This window comes from Pipistrellus hanaki (assembly GCF_964339955.1).
Source record: "Pipistrellus hanaki genome assembly, chromosome: 14".
NCBI classification, from domain to species: domain Eukaryota; kingdom Metazoa; phylum Chordata; class Mammalia; order Chiroptera; family Vespertilionidae; genus Pipistrellus; species Pipistrellus hanaki.
In genome coordinates, this window is record NC_140516.1 from 36,708,467 (window position 1) to 36,732,003 (window position 23,537).

Here is a 23,537-nt window from a genome sequence, read left to right on the forward strand (position 1 = left end):
TCTATTCAAATCCATTGCTTATTTAAAAAATTGGGTTAATTCTCTTTTTATTATTAGTTGTAAGAGTTCTTTATATATTCCAGATACAAGTCCTTTATTTGATATATGATTTGCAAAAATTTTCTCCCATTACGTGTATGTGTTTTTTTAAAAAAATGTTTATTGTTGCAAGTATTACATATGTACCCCCTTTTCCCCCATTGACCTCTTCTAACCTGCCCTCACCACCCGCCCCAGGCCTTCACCACCCTATTGTCTCTGCCAGTGGACTATGAATATATGCATACAAGTTCTTTAGTTGACCTCTTCCTATCCACTCACCCACCCCCATCTTCCCTCTGAGATCCTTCAGTCTGTTCCATGCTTCTATGTCCCTGGATCTATTTTGTTCATCAGTTTATTTTGTTCATTAGATTTCCCGTATGAGTGAAATCATGTGATACTTGTCTTTCTCTGACTGACTTATTTCGCTTAGCATGATACTTTCCAGGTCTCTCCATGCTATCTCAAAGGGTAAGAGTTCCTTCTTTTTTACTGCTGCATAGTATTCCATGTTATATATGTACCACAGCTTTTTTATCCATTCATCTACTGATGGGCACTTGGGCTGTTTCCAGATTTTATTTTATTTTTAAAAATATATATTTTATTGATTTTTTTTACAGAGAGGAAGGAAGAGGGAGAGAGAGTTAGAAACGTCAATGAGAGAGAAACATTGACCAGCTGCCTCTTGCACACCCCCTACCAGGGATGTGCCCGCAACCACTGAGCCAAACTGGTTTTGGCTGTTTCCAGATTTTAGCTATTGTAAATTGTGCTGCTGTGAGCATAGGGGTGCATAAATTCTTTCTGATTGGTATTTTGGGGTTTCTTTGGGTATATTCCTAGGAGTGGGATCAAATGGCAATTCCATACTTAAGTTTTTGAGGAAACTGCATACTGTTTTCCATAACGGGTGCACCAGTCTGCATTCCCACCCGCAGTGTATTAGATTCCCTTTTCTCCACATCCTAGCAAGCACCTGTGATTTGTAGATTTGTTGATGGTAGCAATTCTGAGAGATGTGAGGTGCTACCTTGTTTCAGTTTGCATCTCTCTGATGATCAGTGACTTTGAGCATTTTTTTCATATGTCTCTTGGCCATGTGTATGTCCACTTTGGAGAAGTGTCTATTTAATCCTTTGTCTGTTTTTTAATTGGATTGTGTGGGGGGCCTGATGCCGCGGGGGGCCAGACGTGGCAGGGATCTATCTCCCTTTTCCGAGTCTTATACAGAAAGAGAGATGAACTAACCGGTTCAGTGGAGGTAGCCAGGGATTGAGAAATATTAGAAATAAAGAGAGAAGACACACAGATAGATTTTAAGCTGGGAGCTGGGTGGGCCGCCATACTGTCTGCTGGAGAGGCAGAAAGACGACGACCCCTCCCAGGGCATGTATTTTATACCCCCAATACCAGGAAGTTACACCAACTTATTTGCATTCTTAAGTAGGCCCTACCATGCCTGGATTTATATATCTAGTCCCGCCCCTGCCAACACCCGGGCTGATATGAAGGCCAAGCTGACAACATGTCCGCCATCTTGGGGAAACAAGTTCCCAAGGTGTGGCACTGGCTACACCTTGAGTTCAGCTGATGATAATTAAGGAAATTGCCCATGTGCCTTCCCACCCTCTGCTACAGGATTGTTTGTCTTCCTTTTGTTAAGTTGTATGAGTTCCTTATATATTTTGGATATTAACCCTTTATCAGATGTACCATTGCCAAATACATTCTCCCTTTTCATTTTGTTGATGGTTTCTTTTGCTTTGCTGGAGCTTTTCATTTTAATGTAGTCCCATTTGTTTCTTTTCTCCTTAGTTTCCTTTGCCTTAGGAGATGTATCCGCATGCATATTGCTATGAGCGATGTTTGAGATTTTGTTGCCTAGATTTCTTCTAGGATTTTTATGGTTTCACAGCTTACATTTAAGTCTTTTATCCATTTTGAATTTATTCTTTTATATGGCATAAGTTGACGGTTTAATTTCATTTCTTTGCAAGTGTCTGTCCCATTTCCCCAACATCATTTATTAAAGAGACTGCCTTGATCCCATTGTATGATCTTGCCTCCTTTGTCAAATATTGAGCGTAATGGCTTGGGTCGATTTATGGGGTCTCTGTTCTATTCCATTGATCTATATTCCTGTTCTTGTGCCAGTACCAGGCTGTTTTGATTACAGTGGGTTTGTAGTATAACTTGATATCTGGTATTATGATCCCTCCAACTTTGTTCTTCTTTCTCAAGATTGCTGCGGCTATTTCGGATCTTTTTTGGTTCCATATAAATTTTTGGAGTATTTGTTCTAGATCTGTGAACCATTATGTGTTTTGTCTTTTTACTTATCACTTGTAGCACAAATGTTTTCAATTTTTATGTAATCCAATTTATCTATTTGTAATTACGTGCAGGTTTTTGTGTCAACCTAAGTTTTTATTTCACTTGGATAAACACCTAGGAGTGGGATGGTGGGACCGTATGTAAAGTGTATGTTTAAGTTTATATTAAGCTGTTGAACTGTTTTCCAAAGTGCATGCACCATTTTATATTCCCTCTAAAATATTGAGGGAATAGTTGCTTTGTAGTCTTCTTAGTATTTGATACTGCCTTTTTGTAATTTTAGCCATTCTAGTAAGTATGTAGTTTTTATGTATGTTTCTCATTGTGGTTTTAATTTCCATTTTCCTAATGACTAATGCTGAAATCTTTTCATGTCCTTGTATCCCATCTATATGCTCTCTCTGGTAAAGTATTCAAATCATTTGCTTATTTTAAAAATTGGATTGTCTTGCTTATTAATTATATGATTTCTTTATATATTTGGATACAAATCCTTTAATAGATATTTATTTTGCACCTTTTTTTTTCTGTCTATGTTTTTGTTTTTTCACTTTCCTCACAGGGACTTTCTAAGAATAGAAATCTTTGTGCTTTTTTTGTGTACTGTCTAAAACATCGTTGCTTAAGCCAGGGTAACAAAGAGTTTCTCCTGTGTTTTCTTCTAGATGTTTTATAATTTTAGGTTTTAACTTTATGTCTATGATCCATTTCAAGTTGATTTTTGTAGATAATGTGAGAGAGGGGTTCATTGTTTGCATATAAATATCCGTTTTTTTCTAGTTCCGTTTGTTGAAAAAAATGTCCTTTCTCCACTGAATTATTTTGATACATTTATCTCATATCAGTTGTCCATATATGCATGAATCTATTTCTGGAATGTCTATTCTGCTCATTAAATTTGTAAGGATTCAGGTCACATTAAGAATTTTATTGATTTTTCTCAATAGCTTTTGGTTTCATCAATTTTCACTGGTTTTCATTTCCCTAATTTCTGTACTGATATTTACTATTTCCTTTCTTCTGTTTACTTTGGATTTAATTTGATTTGATTTTCTTTTTAAATAATTTCTTAAGCTAGAAACTGACATGATTTGAGATCTTTTGTCTTTTCTAACAATGAAGTTTACTGCTATAAAATTCTCTCAAGGTTCTGCTTTATCAACACCTACAATTTTTTATATATTTTAATTTTCAGTTAGTTCTAAATACTTTTTATATATTTTTATTTTTTGACCCATGGGTTATTTAGAAATGTATTATTACTTTCTAAATATTAGAAGGTTTTCAGGATATCTATAGATTCTATTTCAAGTCCATCTGGTCAGAGAATATGCTTTGTATGACTTGAATCCTTTTACATTTACGGATGGCCTAGGATATGGTCTATCTTGGAGATGCCCATAGCAATCTCAGAGGCTAAGTGCTGAAGATGGCAGAGAACTCACAGCAGTCTGGATCCCTAAAGGACTACATGGAACAGAACCACTGCCCACTTTAGTCTCATTACCACCAACTGAATTTTACATGACCTATGAGCAAGAAATAAACTTCAATTGTGTTAAGCTTTGAGAGTCTGAGGCTTACCTATTATTGCATCTATTAGTTAATTTGTGAGAGACAGTGACATCTAACTTGAAGAATACAATTTAATTTCCATTTAGACTACTTGAACAAGCTTGGGGGGGGGGCGCGAGAAGGCTAGGGCAGCACACCATGAAAGCAAAGATCCCCAGCATGTGTTAGTTCATCAGGCAATCAGTCTTAAGATCGAGGACAACAGTGACTCCCTTTCCCCACAGAACACCCTGAGAACAGAAAAAATTAGAGTATTCACATTTTATTACTTACAAAACATTACCTCAATATATAAACTACCTCATGAACCCAAGCCTCTGCAATCATCAGGTTCATATAAACCTTAATATATTCTGTTTTCTGGAAGAAAATATTAACCCCTGGTAAAGGCCCTGCACAGAGAAGAATCTTTCCCTGGGAGGTGTTCCTGCACTCATTTTGCCAACTTCCAGATCAATAGAACTAAGGTTTCTTTTTGCTTCTTCCAAAAATATAACTTATTACATAACATTTACAACTTAAAAAAGAATCCTAGAAGATTGTTATGAATAATAATTAGAAGAGTAAAGTTAGTGATGTCTCTGCTAGGTGCATGAGACAGTGGGGTTTATTCATGAGCTGGTCACTTTGGACTTGTCAGCTCTTCCCAAGTGCTCCCAGAGCTCCCAGGGGCTGCTCTGGTGTTTGAAAGGAAGTGGGTGCCAAAGCATTTGATTTGCTCTCTTTTGGTATTTTGGCTTTCTTGTTTTAGAGTGATATTTATGAACAATACCTATAGGACAATGATGAATGGACTTTTAATTTAGTTTGGGAAGGTGAAGAGAAACATCCAAACCTCTGGGTGATGGACAGAGAAGGAGCAGGGCTAGTAGAGGCAGCATGTGTAGGTGCTAACTGGCTCTGCCACTCACCTTCAAGACTTAGATTATCAAGACTCCTCACTTGCTGTGGGCAGTGATGGTGGGAGTGGCCTTTAAGTTATTCTGCAGAAAAACACAGATGGAGGGGAGCAGACCAGGAGGGCCTGGTGGGCCAAGATGAGCCTGGGTTCAAAATTCTATAGCCAAGGCTGGTCACAGCCAGACTCACTACTCATCAGAGTTGTTAGCTGGCTACCCCAAACCTGAGATAAACTGTCCTGGGTGAAGGCACTACTAGAGTTGTCTGTAGACACACACAGAATGCTAAGGAAGCTAGCTGTGGGCATAATAGAGATGAGAAAAAGTTGGCCATAACCAGTCCAGTAAGAGAGAAAGGAAGTGCAATGCAATGAGAGTAGACTTTGGAATCCAACAGATCTGGGTTCAAGTCCCAGTCCTGCCCTCTGCTAATCTAGATGGCCTTGGATGGATTACTTCTCTGGTCCTCCCCAAACACTCCCTGCCCAGGACTGGGACAGAAAGGCAGTTCAGGAGCCTTTGTGTTCCTGTTAGTGGAACTGAGAGGGAGTGACTGGAATGTTCTAGTTGATTGGGCCTGATAATGACTGCTTCTCTTTGAGAACCCGTACTATCTTATTTTTAATTCTAGTTCATCTTATGAAAAGATTGCAAACATTTCTACAACTAAAACGGAATTCCCTCTCGGTACAGCAGAGTTCCCTGGGCTCCGAGGTGAGGACAGAGTGGCTGGCAGAGATAAGGCTATGGGACTGGAGAGTAAGTTAGCAAAAGTGAGCAATTGGCAGTGTCCAGCTGGGTGTGAGGAGGGGAAGAAGGGGAAGTAGAGGAAGCCATGCTCCACATATGTTTATGCACTTTCTTCCCTTGCCTTTCCCAAGCCATATCTCTATCATTTTTGGTTGCTCTATTGATATTTCCAATGTTTAAAGTCCTTCCCTGTTATAACATTTTTATCCATATGGTTGGCCTTTGCTTCTGCAGAGATTAAACACTGACCTTTTGTTTTCAGAAATAAAGCTCTGAGTGGATTCCCAAGGTGAATTGTACAGCCGTATCCATCCCAAACACGTGGGCTTGGGGTGCAGGGGTCCTCGCACTGCCTCACCCAGGAGGCTGCAGAGCCAGGGGAGAAATGTGGGGGGAAGCTCTCAGGCAGATTCTATTGTACCACCAACCTCTGACCTGCCAGAGCTGCAGGGCGCAGCCCACCTGCCTGGGGAGAGGCTGGGGCTGCAAAGGCAAAGTGGGACTCAGAATTATGGTTCTGGGAGCCCCAGGCCTGTGGCTCACTGTTGCCCAGTCTGGTATTTTCAAGCTTTTCTCCATGTGGAGATCATGCCAACATCCTGCAGCTGCAGCATTTTCAGGGCTCTGGAGGAACTGGGACACTCTCTCCAAATAACAATGAGAATTTGTTCTGAGCCTTTGTGATAAGAAAGGAGAAAGAAAATCATTCCTAGAGGCAGAAGGAGCATAAAATCATCTCTACAGGATAGACTTTTCATTACCTGTTATCTGGCTTTCAAGTAAGCACTTTAGGAGCCCATTCTTTGATTTAAAATAAATGGTTCTTAAGTCTCAGGTTATCTCAGCCATGTCTTGTTTTAGGAGAAAATATCTGATCGGGGAGGCTGGTGCTCAGTGACGTGGATGGGGTCCTGAGTTCTGCCACAGGCTGTCTTTAGTGGAAAGTGTGACAGGGGAATCTATTAGAAGGAGGCATCCCCCCGATTTAGTCATCACCCCCACACTGAAATGAAAAATCCAGGATAGATGCTGAGTTTTAAAATCTGTATGGAATGTGACTTTATATTAAGTTTCTTGGTTTTCTTTGAACAATGCAAATACTTCTTTCGTGATTCAGTTGCAAAGTTAGATTTGCAGGACTCCAGAAATAAATGTCAGTGATCCTCTCTCTTTAATTAGCTAGAAAAGCAAAACCTCTTAGGAGCCACATTAAATACACGGAGAAAGACAGAAGAAGCAGGAACTGCCTGTATTCCCCACATGCAGAGGCTGAGTGAAGAATCAGCACTTACAGAAGTGCACTCAGTGGAGCTTTGGGGGTCCTAGCTGGGCTGAGTTAACAGAACCTAGAAGAGGTGAAGGGGTGAGTCTGTGAACTGGGCAGCCACAGTTTGTGGATAAATGAACAAACCCTTGATCAGCGTTTTTCAACCGCTGTTCTGCGGCACACTAGTGTGCCGCGAGATGTTGCCTGGTGTGCCGTAGGTGCAGACAAGACAAGAATTTTATAATTTTTCACTATTTTGTTTACTTAATATTTCATAATAAAGTAATTATAAAATACTTTCTTTGTGTTTATTTGATTCCTATTCAAGAGAATTACTTTATATATAGTCAATATAGGCACAGAGTTAAATTTTTTAACATTTTCTAATGGTGGTGCGCCTCGTGATTTTTTTCATGAAACAAGTGTGCCTTTGCCCAAAAAAGGTTGAAAAACACTGCCCTTGATTATTCTGAGCTCAGCAAACCATTGCTCTGGGTGACCTGGGAAAGCTCTGGACCCTCTGCATGACTTACAGGAAAAACAGGGGCTACTGTGTCTGAAAGCAAACTAGCCCCGGGCCTGCCTGCAGGGACCTCAGGTGGCTCTGGTTATCAGGGGCCCTGCCTGCCCCCCGGTGTATAGAAGAGAACCTGAGATCTACACAAAGTTCTAAGTTTGGGGGAACAACCGTTTGGTTTCTCACTTCTCTTTTTCGCTCTCTTCCTCACGTGGGGCTGTCTGTCACTTCTTTCCCCTCTTTTCTCTCTCCACGCTCTCAGAGCTGAAGCTTCAGGGGGAGGTACCTGTTTCCAGAGAAGAGGGACCCTCTGAGTTACCTCACGGCTGCATGTCAGGGTCCAGCCTTCTTCTCCCCAGCTTCTTCTAGGCTGAGCTCCCCGCTGATTGGGCCCGGCTCATTCCTGTCTCCCCTCTTGTTGCACTTCCTGTGTGCTGTTCCTTCTGTACCTAATAATAAGCCTGTCAAAACCATACCCGCTCTTCCTTACACAGAAAACGAGCCTGTCAGCTTCCCTCTCCCAACTCCCAGTTCTTCAAGCTGAGGACCCTCCACCCCTCCTCCAGGGTCATCCTCCTCCTGTCTCTCACCTACCGCTCGCGCTGCAGACTTGGCCCTCGTCCTTTCTGAATTCCTTGGGCAGTTTCCCTGGCCTCTGGCCTCAGCGACCCTGCTTCTCCCCTCCATTCCTAGCCTTTCACAGTTCACTCCCCTAATTGGAACCCTGTGACACTGACAAATATCTCCTCCTTTTTAAAGGAGCATCATTCGTGTCATTTATCCTGAGATAGAAAATCACATCTACAAAAAGGAAGCAGCTTCACCCACGGATTGTTTGCAAAGACACCACAGCCCAGACAGAAGAGCCCCATGGTGAACTTCAACTCACTCCACTTGCTCCTGTCCATTTGGAAGTTTCCCACTGACCATCCAGGTTCCCCATCAGTCCTACTCTGGATCCCGCCTGCCCCGAATGGCTAACCGAAAGCTGTGTTCACGGCTCAGATAGCTGGTCTGGGACAAGAGGGACCTGGTGGCCAGATTGGATTTCTGCCTGGTAAATGCACTGAGAGGCACACAGCTACTAGTGAGGAGGCAGGAAGATTAGATTCATTAGTATCTTATGGCGAGAACCTTTGGTTTACACCTTTTTATTTTTAATGGTTTGGTCAACCAAACCATTAAGGGCATATCCTTAGTAAATATTCTTTAGAATTTGATGAAAGTCTAATCATTTGCTTTGTTCATTTGTTGTTCTTGTTGTGTGTGTGAGGGTGTACATGTGTGGTGGTAGTAGTTTGGTGTGTGTGTGTGTGTATGTGTGTGTGGATGTGTGGTAGTGGTGAGCTGTGTGTGTATTCGTGTGTGTGTGTGTGTGTGTGTGTGTGTACATGTGTTGTGGTGGTGGTGTGGCATTTGTGTATGTGTGGATGTGTGTGTTGGTGGTGTGTGTACATGTGTGGTGGTTGTGGTGTTTGTGTGTGTATGTGTATGTGTGGTGGTAGTGTGGTGTGTGTGTGGACATGTGTGGTGGTGTGGTGTTTATGTGTGTGTGGATGTTTGGTGGTAGTGTGGTGTGTGTGTGGACATGTGTGGTAGTGGTGTGTTGTGTGTGGTGGTAGTGTGTTGTGTGTGGATATGTGTGGTGGTGTAGTGTTTGTGTGTGGAAATGTGTGGTGGTGTGGTGTGTGTGTGGGTGTATTTGGACATGTGGTGTGGTGTGGTGTGTGTGTGTGTACATATGTGGTGGTGGTGTGGTGTACTTTCTCTTTGTACTGAAACTCTCCCTCACAGCCACTTGACGGATGATGATTGCTTTTCGTGGTGCCTAATACATTGCTCTCCACTTAATGAATATTGCTACCCTACTCCCATTCCAGCCCTGGGGGGATCTGGATTCACAGAGGAATAGAGCCTTCTTATAAAATCTGGAGTATGATCGCAATTTTACTTTTGAAGCACTGGCTTCCCAGAGGAATAGCCAGTGATGGATGCCACTGTCAGAAACCCAGATGCACACGCTCATACATCAGCCGGGAAATGACACAAAGAGCTCACCCATCAGCCAGGGCTGACTCACCCACTGGCTCCCCTCTGGGAAGAGAGCTCAGAGGAAACCCAGTGCAGCAGCAGGGAGCTGACAGAGAAAAGCGTGTGCTGCTGGTCTGGCGTGCTTTCTCTTTGTGCTGAGACTTTGGGGGAGGACAGGGCTCTCAAGATCCACCAGGCTTTTTTCCTTGCTCATCTTCTCCCGAGGCCAGCAGCCACAGCTAGGGTCTATAGTAACACTGCTGTGTGACCAGGATCCTGGGCAGTTGTTTCATTTGTCCTGGGAGTGTGCTTCAGCTTGGTTTCATGGTACACATACAGGGTTACATACAGCTCTACACACATAACTTCAACCTCATAAAGGTACAGGTGATGTCCACATTTTCCTTTGGGGTGGACGTGACCTACCTAGGCTAAGCTTGTGCTACCTTGAGAGAGCAAGTCTATGTCAATTCCAGCAGGATGGGGCAACAGAGACTGGCTTGTTGCTAAGAAGATGTCTGAAAAGTAAGGATACTATTGGGGCGCAAAGGTGGAAAGCAGTCCAGCAGGCCTGCTGGCATTTCATGAATGTGAGGGTGGCTTATCGGTAGCGGCAGGCCAAAGCGTTGACATTCTTTACCACATAAAAGCCCATGGTTACTGGAGGGATGACCAATGTCCGGCCGGCCCGTAGGGGGCGGGGCTTCAACTCTGGGAGGGTCCCATCGTCCACCATCACTAAGGGCTGCCCGTTCAGCTGCACTGACCTGTGGAGAAGAGAAACAGCACGGAACTCAATAATGCATTATAAGGGGGCCGTCGCCACAAAGCATGGGCAGCCCCAGACGGCTGCCTGCCTGTCTGATACATGCACAGCCATCCCTTACTGACACTTGCTGTGCCCAGGCTTTCACCTAGGGGCTTTATTTCATTAACACATTCAAACATCAGCGACACTCTGAGAAAGGAACTGCCATTATTCCCTTTCTACCTGCCCTGGTTAAGTGACTTGCCCCAAATCATACAACTTGTGGGTCTGGGAGCCAGGATTTGAATACAGGATGCCTAGTAGTTCCACAGACACATCATATAGGCCAGCGGTCACCAACCTTTCAGACCTCACGGTCCACCAGTGGTTCGCGGATCACCGGTTGGTGACTGCTGATTTAGACAAGTGACAAGTCTCTGAGATACACAAGTTGAAAAGTCAGTCTCTCTCTCTCTCTCTCTCTCTCTCTCTCTCTCTCTCTCTCTCTCAATAAATAGAGAGAGAAGTAGAGAGAGAGAGAGACACCAATGTGAGAGAGAAACATCTACCGAGAACCGAACCTGAAATATGTGCCCTGACAAGGAATTGAACCGGCAACCTTTCAATGCACAAGATGATGCTCAACCAACTGAGCCACACTGGCCAGGGCTTATAATTTAAAAAATCATAATAGCGCTTTAGTTATACCTGTGGACTGATGTACAGGCTTAAAATGATTTCAGAAATCTTCTATTTAACTAGAGTTTCTCATTAGTTTGATAGCTTACGGAACTGACATCATATTACTTGTATAGGGTTCTGAAGAAGGGCAGAGGCATAGCTAACAATTCCCATTTTTCTAATTTAACAATGAGTTTTCATATCTAACATTTAGCAGATGTTTTCATTTTTAGCAGGACAATGAAGCATAAGGTGACAAAAGGAGGCATTTGTGATTAGATTCACCGATCCTGCCTGCCTTTATTCTTCCTGTGCAGCAGCCCTCTTCCCGCTGAGGGGCCACAGGCACAGCGCACTCACAGAGGGAAAGGGGAACAGATCACCCATTCATGGCTTGCGGTGCAGGATCCAGACAACTTCCCAGCTGCTCCTGACTGAGGAGCAGCATGTACAGCCCCATACCCAGGATGAAGCTCAGCTTTGTGGGTCAGTAGGAAAGGCCAGAACCAGGGCATGAGCTGCCAATAAGGCTGTGAGTTACCCCCGGAAAACCAACATTGCTTAGTGATGACTGTTTCTGGGCCTTGTCCAACCTTCACTGTGATGACATTGCAGTGATATCATCTGAGCAGTAAAGAGAATAAAGTGTTAGAAATTTGATACAAAGGTCTTTGTTTAGTGTTCCTTCTGTGCTGTGAATGACAGACAGGTTTAGAGAGAGATAATCAGACCCTTGCCCAATGGAGCAGTGAATCCCGAGATAAAGTGTGTTGTGAATTGCTCCCCGTGGAGAGTGAGGCAGAGAGGCAGCTCCAGGCCGCCCCGCAAGAGTAAGTTTGGGCCCAGTCCAGCTCTGTCAGGCCAGGGGCACAGCCCCCCTCTTGTGGTTGGGATGGCTAAGGAGTGAATGAGCGGGGCGGGGGGGGGGGGGGGGGGGGGGGGGAGATTCTTGTACAGAGCCAGGCCTGCCTCTAGGTGTGGGGGTGGAAATATCGAGGTCTGAAGATAGGCGTTGACCTCATCAAATATGCAAGGAGTTGCTCCAAATTTGAGTGGTTCTCTCTGGTGAAGACAGTCTAGTCACTGGTGTGGGAGGCAGGGTGAGGAGAGGTATTTCTGCTGCAAACAAAACAAAACAAGCCTAGCTCCAGCTACCTCTCCAGTCTCAGAGCATGCCGGTTCCTCACTGCAGTGCTAACTCACTGGATCACAGGCCTCTGGGTGCGTTGGGAGGGAGAAGAGGGATGAGTTGGCAGTTATTGTAGGAATTTCATCAATATATGCATTGCAAAGATTGCTTTACAATGAAAAACTAGTATGTCTTGCCCATATATGAGATAGTATTTCTTAAATGAAAATGTCAGATACTGTTGGGATTAAAATACACGAATTCATTTAAAAGTATAGTATATGTTTCTGAAATGTGAATGTCAGTAGAAATGGTTGGGATTAATAAGAAACAAGTTGATTTAAAACTGTAATAAAATTCCCAATATGATTTTTTTTTTGGAGGATGAGGGCATCATTTGCTTTTTTTCAAATAAGAGTTCCTAAAAGAACAATGACTCTAATGTTGACATTACTAAGGAAGCCTCCTGCTTTCCAAAGGCCCACAACCTTGCCTCAGCATGGCCAAATTACTAAAGGACTTGCAATTCAGCTTCTGGGCTGTTGCAAAGGAGCTCTCTGTTGGATTAACTGCTTGGGTAGTTGTAGGGCTTGCTCAGGTGTTGCTCCTTCTGGGGATCCTTCTCCAACCCCTGAGTAAGGAGCCCCCCCTCTGGGCTCTCTTGTACCCAAACTTATAACCACCTCACTGAATGGTAGTGATTTACTGGGCTGTGAATTTGCAGAAGGGACCATGTCTTTTGTCCTTAAATTCTTGGTGCCTAACAAGATGCATGGTACAGAGTATGGACAAAATATTTTCTGAACAAGTGAATGGATTTTTTAGTTTTGTTTTTATTTTTATTTTTTTGCATTATTTCTGGTCTTGGGTTGAGTTTCTCCAGGGAGGCTCCCTGAGTGTCTTTACAGATTTAATCAACACAGTGATTTCTAGCCTTTTTCATCTCATGCACACATAAACATAAAATTTTGCTGCACACCAAAAAACATATTTTTTGCCAATCTGACAAAAAGTCCTATCTAATTAAAGGGCAATGTGCAAATTGACTATCATTCCAGTACACAAGACAGCTGCCCCCATTTGGTCAAAAATGGCTGCCCCCATGTGGACACAAGATGGTCACCACAAGATGGCCAGCAGGGGAGGGCAGTTGGGAGGGACCAATCCTGCAAGGGAGGGCAGTTGCGGGCAATCAGGCCAGGAGGAGAGAGCAGTTTCAGGAAACAGGCCTGCAAGAGAGGGCAGTTGGGGGTGATCAAGCCTGCAGGGGAGGGCAGTTAGGCGTGACCAGGCCAGCAGAAAAGGGCAGTTGGGGGGGACCAGGCTGGCAGGGAAGGGTAGTTAGGGGCAATAGGCTGGCAGGGGAGCAGTTAGGCATTAATCAAGCTAGCAGGGGAGTGGTTGGGAGTGATCAGGTTGACAGGCAGAAGCAGTTAGGGGGAATCAGGAAGGCAGGTAAGCAGTTGGGAGCCAGCAGTCCTGGCTTGTGAGAGGGATGTCTGACTGTCTGTTTGGGCCCGATCACATGGATCCCAAATTGGAGAGGATGCAGTCTGGGCTGAGGGTCACCCTCCCCCCCGTACATTAATTTCATGCACTGGGCCTCTAGTATAGATATAATTTTGATTCATGCACACTGGATGGCTATTCTTGTGTTGGCTGTTGTCATCTTTTTTATTTGATAATCTAAGGGAAAGGGGGTTAGTGTTCCTGACTAGTCAGGAATTGCATGTTTTAAAACTTCTTGCTGCACAACACTGTGTTGTGGCACCCCAGTTAAAAACTGCTACATTAACATACCAATTGCTCTGGATAAGTCCTGAGTTATCACTGACTCTCAACCTGAAGCAAGGATCATGGCTAGTGTTTTTTATACTTAAAAATATATCTATACTATAGGACCATCTCCTAGCTAAGCCAACATGAATTAATTTTGTGGGTACTTGAGTCCTCCTATGTCCTTATTTACAAAGTCCCTTCATGATAAAGATGGCCTATGTGCTTACCACCTTCATTCTATTTTTACTGCTTACATTAAAAACATTTTTATTCTGTTATCCAGTAATATCATATCATGCTAATTTATTACAATGTTTCATTTGTATGCATTGAACACTTTGCAAACTTGTAAATATAATCAAGTTAAATATAAAAGTCACTGATTACTGCCGAAACCAGTTTGGCTCAGTGGATGGAGCGTTGGTCTATGGACTGAAGGGTCCAGGGTTCGATTCCGGTCAAGGGCATGTGTACCTTGGTTGCGGGTACATCCCCGGTAGGGGGTGTGCAGGAGGCAGCTGGTCGATGTCTCTCTCTCATCGATGTTTCTGGCTTTTTATCCCTCTCTCTTCCTCTCTGTAAAAAATCAATAAAATATATTTTAAAAAAGTCACGGATTACTGAGCACTATGTAAAAGGCACTATACCATGATTTGCTTGGACTGTTACATTTAGTCCTTACAACTACCAACTGAGGCAGGTGTTAGCGTCCTTATAGTACAGATGAGGAAGTAAAAGCCTACCGGTTCTAAAACTCTCCTAAGTCACACAGCCAGTGAGTGGCTGGGCTGAGACTGCACTGCCCTTCCCCATAGTCCTGTCTGTCCTTCCCTGTGATTGCTAAAGAGCCCCCTGACGTGCTTAGGGAAAGTACTGTTATTATTATTGTAACTTCACTATTGAGATGAGGTCAGAGAGGTTAAGCGGCTGGACAGGTCATACAGCTCATAGGTAGCTAAGCTAGGTCTCGGCTTCAGGCTTCCTGACACCTCTTTCTACTATTTCATGTTCTCCAATTCCAGATGGCACTCACCAGGATCATGTTTCTTTCCTTACAAACCTTTCCTTTCTTATCCTATTTTCATCATATTCTGGGGCCTCCTTACTGCCCAGGACTTTTCAAACCAAACACTAAGTGATCCAGTCTATGTTGAAGTATTTCTCTTAAATCCCTAGCTGTTGAGGCCATTTAAATTATCCAAATATTAGGACAACTGGGTTTTATCACCATCTGTTTTTACAAAGTCTGAGTTACTTTGCAATTCCTAAAGTTGTTTTCTTTATTTTGCATGCTATTTGAAATGGGATTCAGTGTCTCAATGTGGAGTCAAGTCCTCTGCTCCCAGGTCTCTAAGGGAGCCTCTTGGCCTGGTCACCCTCCTTCCCTCCCGCACCACCTGTCTGCAGTCTCTGCTCTTCATGCCTTCCCATGGTTCTTGCTAGCAGTGGACACTGAAGCAAACTTTTGGCCATCCTGAGTCTCAGAAGCAAGTCTGGTGAGAATGCCCTCTGACCATCTTGAAGGTAATTTGCTGGACTTTGGCCCAGTCCCAGGCACAGACAAGGGAAGCCTGTGTATTGGGAGCAGCCTTGAGACCTAGTGTCTGGCTCAGGCTGGAATATTTGGGGCCTTGAGTAGGGGGTGAAGGGACTTAGAGGTCAGCTCTGCCTCAGCCACTTTGAGAAAGTGTTTGGCCTTCTCTGAGGGCGAATTTCTCAACCTGTAAGATGGACTGGATGAACTCTAACATTCCTTCAGGTTTGAGCAATTATCAGGCAAGTGGCCCACAGCAAAGCAGCGAGCCTGAGGTAGAGTTTAATGTAAAATTCAGAGTGATCTTACGCAAATAGAAATCTGATCATGACATTCACCTACCTAATTGTCCAGTGGCTCCCTGCTGATCTTAGAACATTGTCCAAAGTCATTACAAGGCCCCATAGACAAGCCTTCTACATACTCCTTCAGCCCCTTAGAGGCTCATTCCAGCTCCTACCCATTCCAGCTCCCCACCACCCACTGCCAACTTTTCTTCTCTGCTGCAATTTACCCAATCACAATCTCTCAACCGCAGTGTTTTTGTACATGTTCCCTCTGCCTAAAACCTTCTCCATACTCTCTTCCCGCTTCCAGCTTCCTCTTCCTTGATAACTCCTATTCGTCCTTCAGGTCAGTGCCCCTCCAAAGTGCTCCTATGTTACCCAGGACTTCTTGGGTCTCGGCACTCATCACAGTATTGGGACTGCTGGCTGCTTGTTGGTCTCTCTACTAAACAGGAAGACCATGTTTCTATCCTATTCATCCTTCAACCAGCTCACAAAATAGATTTGTGATAGAAAGACTGGATATAAATATGTGGGTAGCAGACAAGAACCTGGAATGGAAGCCAGAGAATGGAGTTTTAGTGCAAGCTCTGAGCATGACATGTGCAGGCCTAGATATGTCACCAGTCCTCTCTGGTCTCAGCTTCTGGATTATTAAATGATGAGGGGGAGGGGGAGGGAGGGAAAGGAAGGGAAGGGGCTGGGGGAGAGGGAGAGAAAAAATGAATAAGAGTCTGAGTGTGTGTGTGACTGATTGGATATATGGGGGCAGTTGGCAGGGGTATCAGCTCCCTTTGCTCCTCATAATCCCAACACCTAGCTCTGACATGGTTCCATTGTGCTTCCCCATGGGCCACTAGAGGTCACTCTTGTTCTACACATCGGTGTCAGAGAGCATGTCAGGGCTGGGGCTTCCAGGAAGCCAGAGAGGGTCAGCCAGTCCCTATAGACTGCTCTCAGTCCCAGGAAGGCCAGGAGGTGAGCCCTGCGCTTGGTCTCCAGAGAAGAAACCACAGGATCAATCAAATCCCAACAAAACTTCGCGGCCGGGCCACTTGAAATTGGGGCTAAAATTAAGGAAACTTGCAAGCCAACTGAGACTCCTGCCGGGGTGTGGAATTCCAGGCCAGTGTGTGGGGAGGGTGTCTGCGCAGGTGCGAGGCTGGCCGATGCCTGTGCAACTCTGCGCCAGGCTCTCAGGTCCCCAGTCCCCGGCACCCCCTCGCTCTCGCCAGCGCGCACCTGGGTGTTTTACAGGCCCCTGGCCGAGTTGCCCCCTCGAGGCCTCCTGGCTGAGTTAGAAAGCTGGTATGCGCAGCTGCCCTGCCCTTCTCCAGGTCAGGGGCAGGTTAGAGCCCGGAGGGAGCAGGCCAGGTCTGAGGAGGGCCCTAGCTCCCCTTTCCTGCTCTGGGAGGGGCTGTGCATCTGGGGTCGCTTAGAGAGGAAGTTCTTTTGAAACAGTCATGAGCGATCGCTAGTCCACTGAGAGGGCTGCTCTGAGTGGCCACTGCAGCTCGTGTTCCCGGTCCCACATGCCCGCTGGAGCACCAGCCATAGGAAGTCCACCACCTTCTCTGGGGTCATGAGGAGGATCACTTCCTCCCAAGGGTGTCCTGCACTCTTTCTCCCCATGCTTTTTGCTCTTCAGGGAATCTGGTAGCATCTGTTCAAAGGCATACTCTTCCCTCCAGGCCCCATGGATGTGGCCTCCTCCACGGGGCCTTATCCAAGGGCCCCTCCATTTGAGCATGCATCCTTCTCAGCCTTATTTTATCCATGTGCGGGGGGAGTCATTTTACCTGCTAAATATATTTGTTTGCATTTCTAAATTTCCATACCATGTGGTTCAGAGCCTTCTTGCCTATGATAGGAGTTCAAATTAAAGCCTGTCCAGTTCTACTCAGGCAACCTCTGTAGGAGTTCTCGTGTGGCTGATTAGACACTCCTTTCCCCTCCTCTGTTGTTAGAGAGAGGAGACCAAACAAGAGAGAAAAACAGAGATAAAAGCTTCCTGTTGCCCTCGCCCCTCCAAAAGCTCACATCATATATGAAGTTCCTGGCCACCGAGACACTGGGAGGCTGATGAGATCATTTGCCCTTCATCATACTCTTTGAGGGCATATTGACACAATGAGGAGTATCAATCAAGCTTCCTGATCACCGAACAGAGAAAACACTGGGACCTCTTTATGCAAGCAGAGCTGAAGATTATATAGACAAGCTGTTAGGAATATAGGCTCTTCCTATTTGCAGTCAGGTTTGGGGGTCCTGATTTAATGTGTCCTAATCAAGTCTATGTAACAGTTGTCCAAGCCATAATGAGAGTCTACCATGTGCTCCGATTGGCTTAAAATAACTTAGCACACTTGGCAGACAAGATGAGAGCCCAGCTAAGGAACCTGGATGTATACCGATATTAATTCCCAACAGACAAGGGAATCACTGGGGGCAGTTTAGGAAGAAAATTTGATTCTGTGACATCTCAAAGCTCCATGTCATAGCCATATTACACTCATACCATAGGACACAGTGGAACCAGCAATAAACCCATGAGGACTTGAATATGTGGTTAGCACTGTTCCCTTTGAATTGCAAAGATTTGATACCATGGCCACCGACATTCACAAGTTGTGTGTAAAGGCATTATTCATATTCCTACTGTTCTTTGTGTTGTACAGATGTAATTACAACAGATGTAGTTGTCACCCACTAACACAGAAACATGCAAATGTGTGGTCAGACACACTGTAATTAACACTTATACAAGGAGAGAGAAAGAAGGAAAATCAACTTCTTAGCCTGAATTTCAAAGGCCTCTGAATTCTGGCACTAATATATTTTTGTAGCCTCTTTCTTCACTCCACAAAGCATTCTATATTCCAGTCATGAGAGATGATGTGACACCCCCCCTACACACACACACCCTTGAACTTTTGTACTTCCAAACTTTTAGTAAGCTCGCCTTCCTTCCAGCATTTCCTAGACATAGGGTTCATCCTTCTAGTTCCTGCTTGATGGCCCTCTGCCCTGAGGATTTCCCAAATTCCCAGGTCAGAATTCATCACTCCCTGCCTTCCACTTTTGTATTTACCCTCTTGTGGTTTGTATCCTCTGTGTGGAGGGACCAGGTTTCCCCAGCCCTAATTGTGGGAAGCTGGAAGAGGCAGTCAGGGGGTGAGGGTAGATCAGGAGCATCCCTTTACAGAGAGTCTGCAGGTGAGATGAAGAGCCAGGTAAGAGAGCCGGTGAGTGTGAGTGTGTGTGTGCTCACATGTGCACAGACAGGTTTCCCATATGTAACAGTATGAAATAGAGTCCATAAGCCATGCCCAAAATTAGTTACATTACTATAAAGACATGGCGATATGTTACATTACTATAAAGACATAAAGATATGTTAAATCAAAGGGATAAATATCTCAGTTTGATCAGATTTTGACAATCTTCCTATAATATTAAGTGCACTGGTGTACCCTCAATAGGGAAAAATAAGATGTGGTACAGGTTCTGTTCCAGGGTACACAGATGTCAGTGCAAAGAGTGTTGCACTCTGAATCATTCTTGCAAAGATAAGCAGGGAAGAGGTAATCTGCTAAGTGACTACTGGCAGTTAGTACACAGTTTGGTACTTCAGCCCCTTGTCTGAAAAGAAACACATCCTGTTGTAGGCTCTCCGTGCTTGGCAGCCAAAGAAATACCAATTCAGAGCCCAGCCCCTGCTATAGCGATGAGGTGGGTTAGGACCTTTCCGTTCCCTGGGCCTTACGTTTGTCCGTCACCCAAACCACAGCCGTGGAGAACGAAGGCCAGGGCCTCTTCTTTCCAAGGTGCCAGAACTGCCTACATGTTCTGCTCCCTGCCCCTCGGTTTAGAATCAACTGCTGGGAAACACGTTAGCTTTACACCAAATTGCACATTTACCAGTGTTTCATACAAGTCACCTGGAACAGAATGGAAATCTCTGCAACAAAGGTCCCCAAGTGAGCGGAGGTGGGGGAAGGGGAGGCCTCAGACTTGACGGACAGCTACGTAGAGAGACCCCAGCTGCTGGGAGTAAGCTGGAAGAAAATCTAGTCCGTAACCGAAAACAAATGAAAAATTCTCAGAAAACAACAGTGAAAACCCTGGATTCCTAAGCATCTTGGTTTAAAATGTCAAGTCACTGTAAAATATATAAGGATTTTATAATCCTCTAATCTGCACAGTGATCTGTATATTACTACATCACTAATCAGGGAGTTAAAAGAAGAAGAAAACCTTCAGAGAGTTGTACACTCAGGCAAAAGTACTCCTTGGGGGCTCATGGCATGTTCACACCTTTGGCAAATTGGCTCAGTGCCTGAATGAAGAACAGAATCTGGGTGGAATCAAAGATGCAAATCAGCAGGGCTTTTGTTCCAGCCTGTTCTCGAGGGACAAGGGTTCTCACCTTGGCCACATATTTGAATCACCTGGGGAGCTTTAAACAGTCCTGGTGCCTGGGTCCAAGCCCAGAGATTTTGGTTTAATTGGTCTGGGGTGAGGCTTGGGCATTAGGGTTTGTAAAACTCCTCAGGGTGATTCAAAGTGCAGGCATGATTGAGAAGAGAGTGGGAGTATGTTTGCAGCTGAGAGTGGAGGGGAATCAGACAGCTTTCTAACCATTTTACTTTGAATTTATTTTGAATAAAATAAGCTTTTAAAAACTCTTTTAGAGTACCATGTCAGGAAGTCGCCATTTTTCTATTTAAAAGGAAGATGTGAACTTTTAAAAGGCATGCTTTTCTTTGACTAGTGTGAAATGAGCATTTTTGCTATTTCAATGGAGATGCTTTATTTCACGTTTCTCTTGTATCATGTACACCAGGGAGATGCTCCTCAGCACATACCAGGGAGATGTATGTAGTACTTTGCAAGGTGGATTCAGAACGGAACCAGATGAAGCATTTATACACATAACGAACTTGAGTTTCTTTAGCACCGAAAGGAACAACATTGTCCTTTCCTTGAAGTGTGTGTTTTACAGTCACAGAGAGATGCCTACAGACAGATTGCTTCCAGCTCCTGAAGCAGGAGGAACGAAGGGGATTAAATATATCATCCATTGCCTTTACTATATTTTCTATATATAAAGGAAATTATTTACTTAGATAGTGCTGTAGACATTTTGGGTAGCTACTATCTCTTAGCCACAAACACCCCCAAACTAGCATAAGGTTTAAAGGAACCCAGACTCCTCTAAGTTTTAGAGAGGAAGCACATATTGACTAAAGATTTGCAAGGATCATTTCTCTGTATATTTTCTCCTCTTTCTTTTTTCTATAGACTGACTTAGAGCCTTATTTATATATTTGAGGCCCAGTGCAATAAAATTCATGCACTGGAAAGGGGGGGGGGAGTCCCTCAGCCTGGTCTGCCCCCTCTCACAGTCTGGGAGCCCTAAGTGGCAGAAGGCAACCTGGCGATCAGGGAAAGGTGACACCCATCACACCTCTGCTGCTGCCACTGCCAGCAGCACAAGCCTTGGCCAGCCCTGGTTATCTGAGCCTCTGGATAGGCTCTGAGCCACCTGAGGCTTGCCTGTGCCTCGGGCCAGTCCTGGGTGGGTGGGGGGCGAGGAGACTGGGGGACTCCAGAGGCAGGCCTGGCTTTGCTTCCTGCTTGCCCCCCCCCCCCCCGGTGGGGCTGAGGGGACTGGGTTCCACCATCTTGTGGCTGGGGGCACCACCATCTTTAAGGGCAAGGCAGTCAATTAACATATTCCCTCCTTATTTGCCACCATCTTTGCAACAGTGTGAGGGTCAATTAGCATATTCCCTCTTCATTAAATAGGATAAGTATTCTTATAGATAGTCTCATATATACTTAGTAGAGGCCCATTGCATGGAGATTTGTGTAAAAGGCCTTCCTTCCTTCCTTCCCCTGTCTGCCGGCACCGGTTTTCCTCTGGCACCTGGGGCCCAGGCCTTTGCTTCAGCCGTAGCGGAGAAGCCAAGCCTATTCAGTCTTCAGTTGTCTTCAGTCTTCATTCTTCAGTTCAGTCTTCGCTTGGGCCAGAGTCTTCAGTCTTCATTCCATGCCTGTGTATGCAAATTAACCCACCATCTTTGTTGGGCTAATTTGCATACTCACTCTTGATTGGCTGGTGGGCATCATGGAGGTATGATCAATTTGCATCTTTCTCCTTTATTAGTGTAGATATTTCTTCTGTTACAGTCTACTTGAGAACACTAACTTCCTGTTCCCTCACGGCAGCTCTGAGGTCTTGCCCTCACAGGTACCTTTCCTGCCAATCACCATTCCCAGCCTCTACATCTTCCCTTTCTTCCCAGGGCTTTGAGTGACCTCCAAAGGGGCTGCAGAAGATGTGGTAGTATGTGCAGTAGTAGGACCCTTTATTCTAACTCTCACTCTTAAAAGAAAGGATCTTTTTGAAATAGCATTTTGAATCGGCACCTGAAGCCTGCATGAATGAGCAGGCTTCCTCACATACTCTCAGTTTGGACAGCACCACTGTTGATGCTCTTTACTTCTTATGGGATGCCAAAATGAATTCCAAATGCATTAAAGAAACTGAGATAAAAACAAAACCACAAAGAAACTAGGAAGAAAATAAAGATACCTATTTATCTTATTTCAGAAATATGAATACATAAAAAATATAAGTAGAATGAAAGAAGTCACAAAGCAAAAGATAAATAGATTTAACTATATAAAAGGGAATACTTCTATATGTCAAGATAATACCCTAAAAATGAAATAGCTGGAAAATAGCAAATAAAATATTAGAGACAATATTTTAATACATATGATAGATAGCAAAAGGGAAATAGCCTTATATTAGAAAAAAACTTACAAATCATTAATAAAACAGATAACGCCCCAGTAGAAAAATAAGCAAAGGGCATAGAAAATGCATAAAAGTAATACAATAATAATAAACATAAAAATATTCAATCTCACTAATACTCAAAAAATATAAATTAAATAAGAATACTATTTTTCATTATAAAGTTGCAAAGATATAAAACTATTATTATTCTGTGTGAATGAGACAAATTTAATAAAATATTTACATTTCCTACTTTTTCTCAGACTTCTACAACTAAGCTTGTCTGAAGTAAGAAAATTGAACTGTTAATCATATGAGATAAGGGTCTAAAACTAAGTAAATTCTAAGGCAAAGAGCATAGTGAGCAATCTCTAAACCAGGCTATTTGAAGAATGGTTGAATGAGCTGAGAGTGTTTAGCTTGGAAACTTGAATTCTAAGGGGAGACATATTGAAAAATTGTTATAAAGAATTGCTCACAATTCATTTAATAGATTTACTCTGCTTTATTTTTCTAAAGCAAGGGAAGAAGTTGGAAGAAAACACCTTCTGGCCACATATAAAGAGGATCTTTTCTATAACCAGAGCCATCTAATCTGGGAGTGGGCCAACTCATGAGATGAGTAGTCTCATTGAACAGAAGCTGTCAGGGATATTAAAGAAGAAACATCTTCATCTCTAACAGTACTTCCATTTTTCCACTCTATAAAATCATCCTAATATATAAAGAGGCAGGTGCCATCATGACTGAATGGTCGACCGGTCACCATGAAGTGCATGGAGCACCTCTTGAGTCCCCGCTCCCCCTGGCCCCCCAGCAGCTCACCATGAGGCGGGGGTGGTGGTGGGCGGGACTGGGGACTGTTGAGCGGCAGGGGCAGGCTGCTTCTTCAGGCAGCAGCAGAGAGCTTAGCAGAGCAGTCATCAGGTGGCAGTGAGTTTCACGGGGCAGTCACTGGGTGGGGGAAGCCTTGTGGAGCAGTGGTGGTGGTGGTGGTGGGGATTTCCTGGAGCATCCAGTGGTGAGCTTTGCAGGGGGGCAGCAAGCTTTGCGAAGCAGTCAAGGGGTGGGGGGGGGGGGCCTCACAGAGTAGTCACGTGGTGGAGGGAGTTTTGCAGAGCAGTTGAGGGGGAGGGGGAGCCTCGCAAAG

At 44.3% G+C, this 23,537-nt stretch overlaps 1 protein-coding gene across 4 annotated transcripts in view; it reads right to left on the reverse strand.

The window, feature by feature from the left end:
• Positions 1-4,222: 4,222 nt before the first annotated feature.
• Positions 4,223-23,537, reverse strand: part of HPSE2 (heparanase 2 (inactive)) — a 438,368-nt gene continuing 419,053 nt past the window's right edge. For 3 of the 4 annotated variants that reach the window (XM_084904090.1, XM_084904089.1, XM_084904091.1), the window contains one exon: positions 9,179-10,185. In XM_084904090.1, the coding sequence (XP_084760216.1) occupies positions 9,925-10,185 (261 nt within the window). In that variant the 3' untranslated portion in view covers positions 9,179-9,924. Of the gene's footprint in view, positions 6,280-9,178; positions 10,186-23,537 lie in introns of those variants that run through there. The other variant, XR_014796800.1, reaches the window with a different exon arrangement.